This window comes from Macaca thibetana, chromosome 12, assembly GCF_024542745.1.
Source record: "Macaca thibetana thibetana isolate TM-01 chromosome 12, ASM2454274v1, whole genome shotgun sequence".
In the NCBI taxonomy this organism is placed as follows: Eukaryota; Metazoa; Chordata; class Mammalia; order Primates; family Cercopithecidae; genus Macaca; species Macaca thibetana.
This window is the reverse complement of record NC_065589.1, coordinates 41732316-41750334: the sequence shown is the minus strand read 5'-3', so window position 1 is coordinate 41750334 and position 18019 is coordinate 41732316. Positions and strand designations below refer to the sequence as shown.

General features: G+C 38.5%; 2 protein-coding genes across 8 annotated transcripts in view; both read right to left on the bottom strand.

The window, feature by feature from the left end:
- PPIL3 (peptidylprolyl isomerase like 3) overlaps positions 1-18019 on the bottom strand; it is a 448181-nt gene that overhangs the window by 155797 nt on the left and 274365 nt on the right. The gene's annotated exons all lie outside the window — the stretch shown is intronic.
- Positions 1-18019, bottom strand: part of HYCC2 (hyccin PI4KA lipid kinase complex subunit 2) — an 89545-nt gene that overhangs the window by 42447 nt on the left and 29079 nt on the right. For 5 of the 7 annotated variants that reach the window (XM_050750623.1, XM_050750628.1, XM_050750625.1 and 2 more), the window contains 3 exons: positions 9158-9238; positions 8057-8158; positions 2219-2398 (listed from right to left, as the gene is read on the bottom strand). In XM_050750623.1, coding sequence (XP_050606580.1) covers positions 2219-2398; positions 8057-8158; positions 9158-9208 — 333 coding nt within the window. In that variant the 5' untranslated portion in view covers positions 9209-9238. Of the gene's footprint in view, positions 1-2218; positions 2399-7291; positions 7348-8056; positions 8159-9157; positions 9239-11002; positions 11099-18019 lie in introns of those variants that run through there. The other 2 variants (XM_050750624.1, XM_050750629.1) reach the window with 2 other exon arrangements.

The window sequence follows — 18019 nt, the reverse complement described above, 5'->3', positions numbered from 1 at the left end:
ATACATTCATAAAATTCACGATTCTTTATTGATGAGTTCAGGTAACTGCCCAATTTTGTAGAGGCACATGGGAATGGAAATATGATGCTGTGCTATTTTGTTTCCCTGAATTGCACAAGAAAAGGTGCCTTGTGCTGCCCAAATCTTCAGAAAAGTGCTACGCAGATGATCCCATGTTCCTAAACTCTCCCTCACCTTTTCACCTTGCTTCCTACAGTCTTTGTAACCTTTCTAGCATACCCTCCCCATCTTGCAGAAGTGATCAACTCTCAATCTTCGAGTTCTATGTAAAGCCCCTAGTATCTCAGAAGTGTTTATGGTTTCTTTCCTCCCCCTAGTTTCCACTGTGTTCTTACTAAGATTTTAAAAATCCTACCATGCTATAATACTACATGAACTTTTTTCCTGAAACTGATGTCCTCCCCTCAGAGAAACAGAAATCTCATGTCCATTTGCCTCACTCTTCTCAATTATGTATATAGCCTTTAATATATAAGAAGTGGTGACTAAATTCAATTTATAATTCAAAAGTCTCTCTGCATATCACCACAAGATTCATCTTCCTAATATATAATACAATTCTTCTGTTCAAAACCCTCTAATTGCTTTGAAGAGAACCTAAACCTAAACTCTTCACTTTAAAAAGACTCTCCAAAACTGACACAAAATTGTCTTTTCCAGCTTGCATATATACTCTGTGCTTCAAACAGAATTACTTTCTATTTCCAGGACGTGACCTGACTCTCCTGCCTCTCTGCTTATGTTCAATTGATAGCTGCTTCCTGAAACCTCACCTGCTCCTTATCTCAATGGGCCAAAACTATACCTCTTCATAAGGCCCAGCTTAGATGCCATCGCCTCAATAAAGCCTGCCATGATAACTTCAGCTAACATCTGAGTTTCTCTCTAAAATCCTCTTATTATACAAACCGCATTATTAGTTATCTGTAAACATGTCTTTTCAAACACAGCAGGAGTTTCCTAAAAGTAGGTGCCACACATGTAATTCTCCATATTTTCAGTGTCCAACTCAATGCCATACATCCAAAAACATTTATAAATATTGGTCAAATAAAATAATTTGGCCGGGCGCGGTGGCTCACGCCTGTAATCCCAGCACTTTGGGAGGCCGAGGCGGGCGGATCACAAGGTCAGGAGATCGAGACCACGGTGAAACCCCGTCTCTACTAAAAATACAAAAAATTAGCCAGGCGCGGTTGTGGGCGCCTGTAGTCCCAGCTACTCGGGAGGCTGAGGCAGGAGAATGGCATGAACCCGGGAGGCGGAGCTTGCAGTGAGCCGAGATCGCGCCACTGCACTCCAGCCTGGGCGACAGAGCGAGACTCCGTCTCAAAAAAAAAAAAAAAATAATAATAATAATAATAATTTGAAGAAATAAATATTAATAATGCTATCAATTATAGTAGTTTTACATACTTTGTAAAATATATTATCAAAAAATGCATTATCAGTATTTACCCCTGTACTCAACCTAATTAGTTCAAACAAGTTACATTTATAGACATTTGAATTGTTTTTTGTTTTTTTGAGATGTGGTCCTGCTCTCTTGTCCAGGCTTGAGCACAGTGGCATGATCATGGCTCACTACAGCCTTGACTTCCTGGGCTCCAGAAATCTTCCCATCTCAGCCTCCTAAGTAGCTGGGACTACAGGTATATGCCACCATGCCCAGCTAATTTTTTATAGAGACAAGATTTGGTTAAGCTGCCCAGGCTGGTCTCAAAACTCCTGGGCTCAAGTGCTCCTCAGACCTTGGCCTCCCAAAGTGCTGGAATTATAGGCATGAGTCACTACATCTGGCCTCAATTTATTTATCTAGTATTTTTTTTTTTTTTTTTTTTGAGACAGAGTCTCAGTCCTTTCACCCAGGCTGGAGTGCAGTGGTACAATCTTGGCTCACTGCAACCTCCAACTCCCCAGTTCCAGCGATTCTCCTGCCTCAGCCTCCCGAGTAGCTGAGATTACAAGAATACACCGCCATGTTTGTCTAATTTTTGTATTTTTAGTAGAGACAAAGTCTCACCATGTTGGCCAGGCTGGTCTCAAACTCCTGACCTCAAGTGATATGCCTGCCTCGGCCTCCCAAAATGCTGGGATTACAGGCATGAGCCTGGCCGATTCATTTTTCTCTAAACATTCCTTAAGTATTTCAGAGGACCTTACAAAATACTTAAAATTTCTGTCACCTTCAACTTACCAAATTGTATATTCCTAACAGAAGTGCTTCAATGCAACCATTACTCTGTCTGTCTCGGCTAACTGTAAGCCGTAAATAAACCCACATCAATTCTGGCAAGAACTGCAGTGTGAACCTCTTAAGTCGAACCTCTGAGCTACGATAGAGCTCAAACAGCTGATGGCAGACAGGCTCCAGGAGCTAAAAGGAAAATAAAGTGCACTGGTCATTTCAATTCTTTTGGTTGTAATTCTTTTTTGTTTTTTCTTTTAAAGGCACCTATATCTGTATAAAACTTTTAAAATAGTCTTAATATTAACTTCTCCATATTTTGAGTTAATTTAACCAAAACCTTTGTGTAAAGAGACCACATATTAAACTGACCAATCCACTAACTATAAGAAGTATTTTGTGCCCATATATCAATGTACCTTTCAGTATACTGTACTACTAAATTTACTAGATTATTAGGCCTTTAGCCAATGTACTACACATTTATATTTAAGAAGAATTTTCCTTTCTATTCTTATCAACTCTTACTATCCACCATTTCAAAAACTTTCCACTGAAATAAGATAATTTTGCATAATATTGTTGGGAATAAACTTAAAATCTCAACTGAGACTATGATTTAAACAAATTATATACCACTCTTACTGAAAAATGTGTATTGATACAGAATTTTCTAAGAGTCATGTTGTTGTGCAAAGCAATTCTTTTTTTCAACCACTGCTAATCAGTTTCTGTACAGTCAAAAATTCTGTACATATTTTGGAATCTGAAGAATCCTATGTAAATCATTTGTTACTTAAATCTGTGAAAAACACGCTTCTTTGGAGGAAAATGTATGCATTTGTAAGTGTTCTGTGGAATCAATTTTCACTGTATTGATGTCATTGTCTCTAAGTACTCAGTGTCTTCACTGCAATATGAAATTCATTAAAGCATCCACATTCCATGTAAAAAAAAAGTTATATACCACTCAGTAGAAGGGATTTTGCAATAAATATTTGTGCATCCAAAATTCTAGCTAATATTTAAAATACACACAAGTGAAGCAAACCATTTGAAAACTGATTTAAATTTTACTTATTGTATTTATGTGAAAGATTTTAACAGAAATAGCTTTTTCAGTGTTCGATTGGCTAATTTTTCATACGATATCACACAATATGACTTATGAGGAACTTCACAATCTAGAAAACTGAAGAAAATGAACAGTTAAAATAAACTTTCCCACTTTTCCCTAAATATGTACTGCCAATTTAGAATGGGTTTGCTGGAGTAACTGTAGGCTGCACAAAACTGGGCTATGACTTTAAAATTCATATAAAATATTGACAAGAAACTATAAAATAAATTTTAAAGTTTAACACTAACTCTTTAAAAAAAAGAATAATAGTTCAGTAATTTCATGTGCTTTCCTCTATTCTGAATGATTAAAATAATGGATATAACTTTGGAAATCTGCTTGAATATAGTTATATACATCTGTAATAATCTAACACTCTACAATAAAAAGTCACTGTCATGATAAAAAGTTAACAAATCCATGTCAATTATATAGTTAATATATTTAGAAGAGTTAGGATTAGCTCTGGAAGAATTCTAAAGTTTAAAAAATTTACATACATACACATCCTAGTCTAGTAAATACTAAGCCCTTTATGTTAAATCACTATCAGAACAGTTTTCAAAATCTTAAAAAATTTTCCAGAGGCTGGGTGTGGAGGTACACATCTGTAGCTCCAGCTATTCACAAGGTTGAAGAGGGTGGATAGCTTCAGCCCTGGAGTTTGAGGCTGCATTGAACCATGATAGCATTACTGCACTCCAGCCTGGGTAACAGAGCAAGACTGACACAAAAGTAAAATATTGCAACTCTTCTCTTACATTGAAGTCTAAACCAATCAGATAATTTGTCAAAAGTCGTTGAAGTTAATGGTGAAATAAGACACTAAATTCAGGTCTTCTGACATCAAGTTGATGTTTCCACTCTACCACATTTCTTATATTAGAATGGAGGTATAGATTGTTTAATCACAAACAGTGTATTCCATGTAGTGCCAATAATGAACAAGTAATAAACTTCTGGAAACTGTCAGTTGCTGGCATCTTTCTTAAATACTGAGAGCAATATTCAGTTCTTTGGGAGAAGTAAAAAACTGTTGCTCTCACAAATTTTGTTTACTAAAAATTTATACTCATGTTTCAAACTCAATCTCCTCTTTAGTAAAAAAAACTCTCCAAAGATTGCCTTCTCTAAACTTCAAGGGCCATGGTACAATTATGATGAATTTCTTCTGTGAAGACCTTAAACTCCTCTTTCTCAGTAGCAACAGGTACACTGGCATGTGGGACACTATAATTTAACTAAGCACAGTGAAGTAATACAGGGTTACCAACATTATTACTCTGATTTATTTTAAGCGAATGGGGGGTAGATGTTGGCAATCCAGTAACTTTTAATCAGATACTACTACAAAGTAAGACTGTTAAAAACTTGCTGGTCAGGCACAATAGCTCATGCCTGTAATCCCGGCAATTTGGGAGGCCAAGGCAGGCTGATGGCTCGAGGCCAGGAGTTTCAGACCAGCCTGTGCAATGTGGCAAAACCTCACCTCTACAAAAAATACAAAAATTAGCCAGGTGTGGTGGCACACGCCTGGGTAATCCTAGCTATTTTGGAGGGCTGAGGCAGAAGAATTGCTTGAGCCCAGGAGGTTCAGGCTATAGTAAGCTGTGTTCAAGTCACTGCACTCCAGCCTGGGTGACAAAGTGAGGCCCTGTCTTAAAAAGAAAAGAAAAGAAAAGAAAAGAAAAATTGCCAATGTTATGTGTTAAAATCTTTAATTGTGGCCAGGCTCAATAGCTCATGCCTGTAGTCCCAGCACTTTGGGAGGCCAAGGTGGGAGGATCGCTTGAGCCCAGGCATTCAAGGCCAGCCTTGGTAACAAGTGAGACTCTGTCTTTAGAAAATAAAAAATAAAATTAGCAGGGTGTGGTAGCATGTGCCCATAGCTAATTGAGAAGCTGGGTTTGGAGGATCACGAGTCCAGGAGTTTGCGGTTACAGTGAGCTACAATGGTGTCACTGCACTCCAGCATGGAAGAGAGAGTGAGACCATGGCTCAGAAAAAAACAAAAAAACAACAAAAAAACTTTAACTTGAAGCATATGTCTCATAGCACCATGTTCTCAAATTCTTAATATAAATGATTCTGACCTCCCTTAAATGGCACCACCACCCACATCAAAAAGTATTAAAAATCATTATCCTTGGGTTAGAAAAAATCATAACTGACACCTTTCCCAAATTTAGCAAACACTGTTTTGACATGATAATTACTAAGAGACATGCTATTTGATGAACACACTGAGTATTTTGATGGAATAATGAAGATGAAGCCTAACTTGAGTGGGTTAAAGAATGTGAGGTGAAGAAAAGGAGACAAGTAGACACAGGCTATGAATAAGCAGTATTTTATGAAGTTCATCTGTGAATAGGGACAGAGAAATGGGGTAGATAATAGCAGATAAGCTCAAATAAAGTTTTTAAAAAATAGAATAAGGTTGTTTATCATATTCCACTCATCAGGGAAAGAAAAAAAGATCAGTGATGGAAGAGAGAAGGAATAATTGCAGGACCCGAGTCCTTAAGGTAGCTAGAGAAGATAGGATCCAGGCCTAAGCAGAAGAGATGGCTTTTGATACAACCTGAGATACTTCACCCACTGAACACCAGAAAAGGCAAGAGAGTGCTGTGGAGTGGTAGATTTGAATCAGAAAATATGAAAGTTTCCAAATATTTTCTTTTCTTTTTTTTGAGACGGAGTCTCGCTTTGTCACCAGGCTGGAGTGCATTGGTGCAATCTCGGCTCACTGCAACCTACGCCTCCCAAGTTCAAGCGATTCTCCTGTCTCAGCCTCCCAAGTAACTGGGACTATAGGCTTGCACCACCAGGCTCAGCTAATTTTTGGTATTTTTAGTAGAGACAAGGTTTCATCTCGTTGGCCAGGATGGTCTCGATCTCTTGACCTCATGATCCACCCCCGCCCCGCCTCCCAAAGTGCTGAGATTACAGGCATAAGCCACTGCGCCGACAACTATTGTAAGTTCTAATTCATATTAAATATGGCACATGACAATTTCCTAAAATAATTTCTTGTAACCTAAATAGTACATTTGTTTCTTTCAGAATATAACAAAATTAGGATTAAAAGGGACCTCCTTCTATGACTAACGTCCATAATTGTTTTGAAATTCTATCGAATTTATCATTCTGTTTTTCTGAAGTCTGAATACATGGTTAAAGCCTTCTAACCTGACAGGAGACAGGAGAGAAACTCAAACTCCTCTAGCAACTGGTTGATTATAATGAATGCTGGATCTTGAGCTCACATCCCTCGAGTTGTAATTTTTCCATTTCTAGCCATGAGACCCCCAAAGTCCCACACATTAATATTATGAAATATGACAACAGAAAGTAATGAGAGTAGCTTTTTTAATGTAAAAGCTTCCAAAGTATTAAACAAAAAAATAGGAAAAGGTTACTTCTTATACACTTCTGAGCCCTAATGAAAATGTCATTTTAGAATCTCATTTTGTACTTCACTGTTCTTCCAATCAATATTATTCTATGTTTGTTATGTACATGATAAAATACTAGATTCTAGAGAAGTCACAAATATAGAATATCTGACCACTGCCCATGAAGAGCTTACAATCTAAAGAGAAAGAATTAAAACAAATACATTTTAATAAGCAAAGCTTAAATGTTAAGATAGCGCAAAACAAGGGGTAGGGAATACACACATTCATTATTCAAAGAATTCTGAAAACTCTTGACCATATGGATATGCATATACGTACATTACGCATATCCAGAGTTATAAAACATTCAGAAATACACTGCAAGAGAAAAAGCAAATGAATCCTGCAATTGCTGCTACAAATAGCAACAGATGCAAGTCTAACTGAGAGCCAATCGCAATTTAGGAGACAGGAAAGAAGGAGGTCAATAAGCAAGCTTTTAGTGATAGGACAAAAATGAAGATGCACTTTAAGTTAAGCTGCTGGTTAGGAGGGGATTACCTGAACTTCTTCAAACTCACTCCAGTACACAGCAGAGGCACTCTTGGAGGTTGTATCTGGGAAGATAAGAAGCTACTTTCCTGTGTGTTCCTTTCATTTTCATTTTAAGCATACATGAATCCAGTGGTGATAAAACTGTATGTCACACTACTGTGTTAATGGAAAGATAATGTGTGTATTTTGCATAAGTTAACATACAGATTCAATAACTGCACTTTTTCCTTCTATCACAAGGTTAAATAATACAAAACTCTTACTCTAAGATTATCGATCTTGACTACTTAGACTAAAAAGTGCTTCCTCTGATCCTTTTCAAGCTAAATTGACTAGCAGCATCATTTTGTGTTATCAGTTTGATTTTAGAGTGATTATACCTAATTATATATTCTCAGAAAAATAACTGTAAAAATACTTAAGATAAATAAAGTTGGATCAGTATACAGTTAAAATATGGCTTCCAGAGCAGGAAACATTCCAGAACAGGCAACAGAAAAGTTTCAAATAAATAATCCACTGAGATGATGGTCACTAAAATCAACAATCAAAACATACTGCACACTCAACAGGAAAAAATTTGACCAAAACATTTCAAAATATGGAAAGGCAGGGAATAGGGAAAGCCAAAGCAACTATCAGAATGAAAAACAGCAGAAAGAAAATTTTCCAGATTCACAAGAAGAGAAAACTATAAAACTTAAATTTACATGTTTTGGTAAACATATTTCATTTCACTATGTAGAAATTATTTTTCTTGAGCTCTCCTACCTCATTATTCGAATCCTGAATAACTTTATAGAGGGCTGGTACAAGTGTTTTTTTCCGGTGTAAAGTTGCTGCATAACTGGTGATCTGAGTGTCAGGTAATGCCTAAAAGAAACCACCAAAGGAAAACAAAAGTGAACATTTGAGAAGTGAGGAACTTTATTTTACACAAGTAGTTCTTGAACAGATTTACAACAAACTCAAGTAAGAAAAGTAAAAATAATTAATATAAAGAAATAGGCTGGGCACAGTGGCTTATGCCTGGAATCCCAGCAGTTTGAGAAGTCAAGGTGAGCGTATCACTTGTGGTCAGGAGTTCAAGACCAGCCTGGCCAACATGGTGAAACCTGTCTCTACTAAAAATACCAAAAATTAGCCAGGCATGGTGGTGGGCTCCTGTAATCCCAGCTACTCAGGAGGTTGAGGCAGAAGAATCGCTCGAACCTGGGAGGTGGAGGTTGCAGTGAGCCGAGATAGCGCCACTGCACCCCAGCCTAGGCGACAGAGTGAGACTCCAACTCAACAAAAAAAAAAAGAAAGAACGAACCATCAGAGTGCAAACAAATTAAGTTAGGATGTTATAGTATAGAATCCTTCTAACTACTCAACCATAAATACTGATTAGAAATCACACATTATACCAAGATTTCCTGAAATGGGCCATCTTAAATTAATCTAACCTTTTAAAAAATGTAGGATATTTCAATTATTGCATTTATGTTTTGCCGAAACATTTACAATTCCACAGTATTCATAAATTACATAGTTTTCCATCAAGACTATTTGACTTTTAATTACAGGATAGAAAAACGTAATTTTTGTGCCTTATTAAAGCTTGGTGGATCTTCTCTTTTACTGAATATATTTTAAAATATCATCTCATCAATCTTAACAACTATTTTCATTTTTACATATCCCCTTCTAGTCATTATTCATATTAGTACCATTTTTAAGAACTACAATTACAGAAGCACGTTATTTTGTATTTTGCCATTTTCACTTCCTACCATATTTTTATACGTTCCTCCATAGAGCACATATTCACTGTTTGAATTACTGACATACAGAATAATATAATACATTCTGATCTCCAATCCAATTTACCTTGAATTCTGATAACCATTCTTCCACCACACAACGGTCAGTTCCCAGCATTTTCTTTCACCTTCTAATCCTCTTTTATCTCTAAAAGAAAAAAGCATTGAAACTGAGGACAGTAGTACTTATAGAAACAACTAGAAATAAATGATATGTGCCTTTCACCAAGAGAAATTAATCTAGTATACATTTTAGATAAGGTGACTTGTTTTAGTTTGGAGCACAATTAAAAGAAAATTTTCAGAAGTAAGTTCTGGCTGGGCGTGGTGGCTCACACCTGAATCTCAACACTTTGGAAAGCCGAGGTAGGAAAAATCACTTGAGCTCAGAGTTCAAGACCAGCCTGGCAACACAGTGAGACCTTGTCTCTACTAAAAATCAAGAAAATTAGCCAGGCGTGGTGGCGTGCACATCCAGTCCTAGTTACTTGGTATGAAAAGGTCGGAGGATAACTTGACCACAGGAGATAGAGGCTACAGTGAGCTATGATCGTGCCACTGCATTCCAGCCTGGGCGACAGGGCCAGACTCTGCCTCAAAAATAAAATAAAAGTAAGTTTTATGTTTAATGATACATTTGAAACCTATTATCCTAATGCTTTCATATTTTCTCCAGCAAATTATACTTCAAAGTAGCAAAGACAAGTGTCCTGAGTAAAATCAAGTTGCACATTATCCAGACAAATGCACAGTCTACAGTTTTATCAAATACATAACCAGAATAAGCTACATATCATAAAACGAACCGAGAGAGTATAAATGACAAAGCCAGATAAACCAGAAAGCAAAGGTTACATATTCAGCAAACTGATTATAAACATATATGCACCATACAAAATAAGGCCTCTGAAGAAAATAGATCCATAAATCTTCTAAAATGGAGAAATAGCTGGGCACAGTGGCTCATGCCTGTAATCCCAGCACTTTCGGAGGGCCTGTAATCCCAGCACTTTCGGAGGCTGACACAGGACTGAGCCCAAGGGTTCCAAGACCAGCCTGGGCAACATGGTGAGACCCCATCTCTACAAAAAATAAAAAAAAAAACTTAGTCGGATAGAGTGGTGTGCACCTGTAGTCTCAGCTACTCAGGAGGCTGAGGCAGGAGGATCCCTTGAGCCCAGGAGGAAGGCTACAGTGAGCCATGTTCACGCCACTGCACTCTAGCCTAGGCAACAGAGTGAGACCCTGTCTCAAAAATAAATTAATAAATAAATGAACTGGAAAAATGCCCAAGTAGGAAAAGCAAGCTGTAGGATGTAAACTGTAATTCCATTTAAATGCTAAGGGAGTCACCCCTGGAAGTTTATCAGCACCCAAGTAGGCAGCTGCTGAAAAAGCTAAAAAGGGATTCAGTAAGAATTGATTGATTCATTCCATAAATATTTCTTAAGCATTAACTATATGGCAGCCATTATGCTAGGATCTGGAAATATAATAATAAACAAATCCAGATGTACACCCACTTTAATGAACCAGTTATCCAGTGGAGGAGACCAAACATATTTTTGCAAAGAGATGAAGGGTAAGACAGAAAGAAAGAAAGACACACAAAAGTATAAAACAAAGGAGCCAAATATTGACTAAGGAATCAAAAGAGCTTCTCTGAGGTACTGCTTAAGTTGAGATATCAAGGATCCATAGAGTTAAGGGGAGTAGAAAGAGAACATTCTAGGAAGAGGAAACCACTTATACAAAAGGTCCTGTGGCAAGAAAAAGCACAGAAAGTTATAGAATCTAAAAGAAGATCCAAGTGGTTTGGAGTACAGAGCACAAAGGGCAAGAATTGAGGGTGGACAGGCAGGCACAGTCCAATGGCATAGGAAGTTTGAGGGCCAGGCATGGTGACTCACACCTGCAGTCCTAGCACTTTGGGAGGCTGAGGTGAGAGGATTGCTTGAGGCCAGAAGCTTGAGACCAGCCTGGGAAACATAGCACGAGACTCCCATCTCTACAAAAAAATTTTTAAAAATTAGCTGGATTTGCTAACATCATGTTAGGATCAGATTCATACATAACAATATTAACCTTAAATGTAAATGGGCTAAACGCCCCAATTAAAAGACACAGACTGGCAAATTGGTTAACAAGTTAAGACCCATAAGTATGCTGTATTCAGGAGACCTATCTCACATGCAAAGACACACATAGGCTCAAAGTAAAGGGATGGAGGAAGATCTACCAAGCAAATGGAAACTAAAAAAAACCAGGGATTGCAACCCTACTCTCTGATAAAACAGACTTTAAACCAACAAAGATCAAAAGAGACAAAGAAGGCCATTACATGATGGTAAAGGGATCAATGCAACAAGAAGAGCTAACTATCCTAAATACATAGGCACCCAATATAGGAGCACCCAGATTCATAAAGCAAGTCCTTAGAGACCTACAAAGAGATTTAGATTCCCATACAATAATAATGGGAGACTTTAACACTCCACTGTCAATATTAGACAGATCAACGAGACAGAAAGTTAACAAGGATATCCAGAACTTGAGCTCAGCTCTGCACCAAGCAGACCTAATAAGACATCTACAGAACTCTCCACCCCAAGTCAACAGAATATACTTTCTTCTCAGCACCACATTGCACTTAAATTCCAAAATTGACCACGTAGTTGGAAGTAAAGCACTCCCTCCTCAGCAAAAGTAAAAGAACACAAATTATAACAAACTGTCTCTCAGACCACAGTGCAATCAAACTAGAACTCAGGATTAAGAAACTCACCCAAAACCACACAACTACACGGAAACTGAACAACCTGCTCCTGAATGACTACTGGGTACATAACGAAATGAAGGCAGAAATAAAGATATCCTTTGAAACCAATGAGAACAAAGACACAACATATCAGAATCTCTGGGACACATGTAAAGTAGTGTGTAGAGGGAAATTTATAGCACTAAATGCCTACAACAGAAAGCAGGAAAGATCTAAAATTGACACCCTAACATCACAATGGAAAGATCTAGAGAAGCAAGAGCAAACAAATTCAAAAGCTAGTAGAAGATAAGAAATAACTAAGATCAGAGCAGAACTGAAGGAGATAGAGATGCAAAAAAACCTTCAAAAAATCCATGAATCCAGAAGCTGGCTTTTTGAAAAGACCAACAAAATTGATAGACTGCTAGCAAGACTAATAAAGAAGAAAAGAGAGAAGAATCAAATAGACACAATAAAAAATGATAAAGGGGATATCATCACCGATTCCACAGAAATACAAACTACCATCAGAGAATACTATAAACACCTCTATGGAAATAAACTACAAAATCTAGAAGAAATGGATAAATTTCAGGACACACACACCCTGCCAAGACTAAACCAGAAAGAAGTTGAATCACTGAATAGACCAATAACAGGCGTTGAAACTGAGGCAATAATCAATAGCCTACCAACCAAAAAAAGTCCAGGACCAGATGGATTCACAGCTGAATTCTACCAGAGGTACAAAGAGGAGCTGGTACCACTCCTTCTGAAACTATTCCAATCAACAGAAAAAGAGGGAATCCTCCCTAACTCATTTTATGAGGCCAGCAGCATCCTGATACCAAACCCTGGCAGAGACACAAGTAAAAAAGAGAATTTTAGACCAACATCCCTGATGAACATCGATGTAAAAATCCTCAATAAAATACCGACAAACTGAATCCAGCAGCACATCAAAAAGTTTATCCACCAACATCAAATCGGCTTCATCCCTGGGATGCAAGGCTGGTTCAACATACGCAAATCAAAACGTAATCCATCACATAAACAGAACAAAGACAAAAACCACATGATTATCTCAAAAGATGCAGAAAAGGCCTTCAACAAAATTCAACAGTCCTTCATGCTAAAAACTGTCAATAAACTAGGTATTGATGGAATGTATTTCAAAATTATAAAAGCTATTTATGACAAACCCACAGCCAATATCATACTGTATGGGCAAAAACTGGAAGCATTCCCTTTGAACAAGATAGGGATGCCCTCTCTCACCACTCCTATTCAACACAGTGTTGGAAGTTCTGGCCAGGGCAATCAGGCTAGAGAAAGAAATAAAGGGTATTCAATTAGGAAAAGAAGGAGTCAAATCGTCCCTGTTTGCAGATGACATAATTGTATATTTAGAAAACCCCATTGCCTCAGCCCAAAATCTCCTTAAGCTGATAAGCAACTACAGCAAAGTCTCAGGAGACAAAACCAACATGCAAAAATCCTAAGCATTCCTATACACCAATAACAGACAAACAGAGAGCCAAATTATGAGTGAACTACCATTCACAATTGCTACAAACAGAATAAAATGCCTAGGAATCCAACTTATAAGGGATGTGAAGGACCTCTTCAAGGAGAACTACAAACCACTGTCCAACGAAATAAAAGAGGGCACAAACAAATGGAAAAACATTCCATGTTCATGGATAGGAAGAATCAGTATCATGAAAATGGCCATACTACCCAAGGTAGTTTATAGATTCAATACCATCCCCATCAAGCTACCAATGACTTTCTTCACAGAATTGGAAAAAAACTACTTTAAAGTTCATATGGAACCAAAAAAGAGACTGCATTGCCAAGACAATCCTAAGCCAAAAGAACAAAGCTGGAGGCATCACGCTACCTGACTTCAAATTATACTACGAGGCTACAGTAACCAAAACAGCATGGTACTGGTACCAAAACAGAGATATAGACCAATGGAACAGAACAGAGGCCTCAGAAATAACACCACACATCTACAACCGTCTGATCTTTGACAAACCTGACAAAAACAAGAAATGGGGAAAGAATTCCCTATTTAATAAATGATGCGGGGAAATCTGGCTAGCCAAATGTAGAAAACTGAAACTGGATCCCTTCCTTACACCTTATACAAAAATTAATTCAAGATGGATTAAAGACTTAAACGTTAGACCTAAAACCATAAAAACCCTAGAAGAAAACCTAGGCAATACCATTCAGGACATAGGCATGGGCAAGGACTTCATGACTAAAACACCAAAAGCAATGGCAACAAAAGCCAAAACTGACAAATGGGATCTAATTAAACTAAAGAGGCCGGGCGCGGTGGCTCAAGCCTGTAATCCCAGCACTTTGGGAGGCCGAGACGGGTGGATCACGAGGTCAGGAGATCGAGACCATCCTGGTGAACACAGTGAAACCCCGTCTCTACTAAAACTACAAAAAACTAGCCGGGCGAGGTGGCGGGCGCCTGTAGTCCCAGCTACTCGTGAGGCTGAGGCAGGAGAATGGCGTGAACCCGGGAGGCGGAGCTTGCAGTGAGCTGAGATCCGGCCACTGCACTCCAGCCTGGGCAACAGAGCGAGACTCCGTCTCAAAAAAAAAAAAAAAAAAAAAAAAAAAAACTAAAGAGCTTCTGCACAGCAAAAGAAACTACCGTCAGAGTGAACAGGCAACCTACAGAATGGGAGAAAATTGTTGCAATCTACCCATCTGACAAAGGGCTAATATCCAGAATCTAAAAAGAACTTAAACAAATTTACAAGAAAAAATCAAACAACCCCATCGAAAAGTGGGCAAAGGACATGAATAGACACTTCTCAAAAGAAGACATTTATGCAGCCAAAAGACACATGAAAAAATGCTCATCATCACTGGTCATCAGAGAAATACAAATCAAAACCATAATGAGATAGCATCTCACACCAGTTACAATGGCAATCATTAGAAAGTCAGGAAACGGCCGGGCGCGGTGGCTCAAGCCTGTAATCCCAGCACTTTGGGAGGCCGAGACGGGCGGATCACGAGGTCAGGAGATCGAGACCATCCTGGCTAACACAGTGAAACCCCGTCTCTACTAAAAAATACAAAAAACTAGCCGGGCGAGGTGGCGGGCGCCTGTAGTCCCAGCTACTTGGGAGGCTGAGGCAGGAGAATGGCGTGAACCTGGGAGGCGGAGCTTGCAGTGAGCTGAGATCCGGCCACTGCACTCCAGCCTGGGCGGCAGAGCGAGACTCCGTCTCAAAAAAAAAAAAAAAAGAAAGTCAGGAAACAACAGATGCTGGAGAAATAGGAATGCTTTTACACTACTGGTAGGAGTGTAAACTACTTCAGCTATTGTGGAAGACAGTGTGGCAATTCCTCAAGGATCCAGAACTAGAAATACCATATGACCCAGCAGTCCCATTACTGAGTATATACCCAAAAGATTATAAATCATGCTATTATAAAGACACATGCACACGTATGTTTATTGCAGCACTATTCACAATAGCAAACAGTTGGAACCAACCCAAATGTCCATCAATGATAGACTGGATTAAAAATATGTGGCACATATACACCATGGAATACTATGCAGCCATAAAAAAGGATGAATTCATGTCCTTTGTAGGGACAGAGATGAAGCTGGAAACCATCATTCTGAGCAAACTATCAAGAGGACAGAAAACCAAACACCACATGTTCTCACTCATAGGTGGGAACTGAACAATGACAACCCTTGGACACAGGGTGGGGAACATCACACACCGGGGCCTGTCATGAGGTAGGGGGAGCGGGGAGGGATAGCATTAGGAGAAATACCTATGTAAATGAGGAGTTAATGGGTGCAGCAAACCAACATGGCACATGTATACCTATGTAAAAAACCTGCACGTTGTGCACATGTACCCTAGACCTTAAAGTATATATTTAAAAAAATTAGCTGGATGTAGTCATGCACACCTGTAGTCCTAGCTACTGAGGAGGCTGAGGTGGGAGGAACGCTTGATCTCAAGAGTTCAAGGCTGCAGTGGGCTATGACCACGCCGGTGTACTTCAGTCTGAGCAACACAGTGAGACCTTGTCTCAAAAAAAAAAAAAACAGTTCGGAAATTTCATTGTAGTGGTGACAAAAAGGACATATTTCCCAAAATAAACAAAATTGGAACTTTAAACAACTCCCTTATCTCTATTGCTAGTTATTAAATTACTGACCTTTGTTTTTTTTTTACTGGAAAATTAAAAAGCCATACCTGCTCTTGTATCTCAACTATTACCTCTGTAGTTTTACAATCTAGCTATAAATACATATTTAGTTGATATTAAATTTTTAAATAATTTTAAAATATCATAGATGCCTGTAAAAAAAATGGAACTTAGCCCAACCACCTATTCCATCCACAAACACTGTCAACCATTCTTCTAGATCTGTATTTATATATATATATGTATTTATAACATATATGTATGTAAATATATGTTATTTAAATACAGTCATGTGTTCACATCATATATAGTGCTCTACAGTATGCTTTTTACATTTGTTAAAAATATATCACTGGGCACGGTTGCTCACGCCTGTAATCCCAGCACTTTGGGAGGCCAAGGTGGGTGGATCACGAGGTCAGGAGATTGAGACCATCCTGGCTAACACAGTGAAACCCCATCTCTACTAAAAATACAAAAAATTAGCCGGGCGTGGTGGTGGGTGCCTGTAGTCCCAGCTACTCATGAGGCTGAGGCAGGAGAATGGCATGAACCCGGGAAGCGGAGGTTGCAGTGAGCCAAGATCGCACCACTGCACTCCAGCCTGGGCGACAGAGTGAGACTCCATCTCAAAAAAATAAATAAATAAATAAATAAATACATATAAAGATTTAGATGTTAGACCTAAAACCATAAAAACCCTAGAAGAAAACCTAGGCATTCAGGATATAGGCATGGGTAAGGAATTCATGACTAAAACACCAAAAGCAATGGCAACAAAAGTCAAAATTGACAAATGGGATCTAATTAAACTAAAGAGCTTCTGCACAGCAAAAGAAACTACCATCAGAGTGAACAGGCAGCCTACAGAATGGTTATACTGGATATATAGATATATATACACACACACATATATATATTCTAGAACTTTTTTTTTTTTTTTTTTTTTTTGAGTTGGAGTCTCACCCTATTGCCCAGACTGAAGTACAGCAGCAAGATCTCGGCTCACTGCAACCTCCGACTCCTGGGTTCAAGGGATTCTCCTGCCTCAGCCTCGTGAGTAGCTGGGATTACAGGTGTGCGCCACCACACCCAGCTAATTTTTGTATTTTCAGTAGAAACGGGTTTCACCACGTTGGCCAGGCTGGTCTTAAACTCCTGACCTCAGGTGATCTGCCTACATTGGCCTCCTAAAGTGCAGGGATTACAGGTGTGAGCCACTGTGCCCAGCTTATCTCATTCTTTTTAACAGCCACAGAACTGTAAGCACAAACCCTTATCTGTCCAATAACTTACTGATGGACACGGATTGTTTTCAATTTTCTTATATTACCAAAAACTTGTTGCAATCAACACCCTTCTACATATTTGTGCATTTGTGTTGTTCTCTTCCATAGTATAAATTCTAAAAATTGTACTTGAAAATTTAAGGTTATAAGATATAAACATTATTGATAGCATATTCAAATCTACTCTCAAAACTATAATCTTTCAGATTTTTAAGAAGCATATGGCTGTTACATATACAGAATAATTTCTTCCTGCTCTGTTTATAAAGCTACTACCATAGCATAGAAACCTAAATTAATCTAAATATAAAACCATCAATTTGACTGCATTTATTTACATATAAGACTTTTAAAACTAGCACAATGAAAATTGGAATCAGAACACTCTACAACAAAAAAGAAATCACAATATATATTACTGTATTTTAAAAATCAGCCAGGCATGGTGACTCATGCCTATAACCCCAGCATTTCAGGAGGCCGAGGAGGGGAGATCACCTGAGGTTGGAAGTTCGAGACCAGCCTCACCAACATGGAGAAACCCCATTTCTACTAAAAATACAAAATTAACCAGGTGTGGTGGCACATGCCTGTAATCCCAGCTACTTGGGATGCTGAGGCAGGAGAATCACTTCAACCTGGGAAGCAGAGGTTGTGGTGAGCCGAG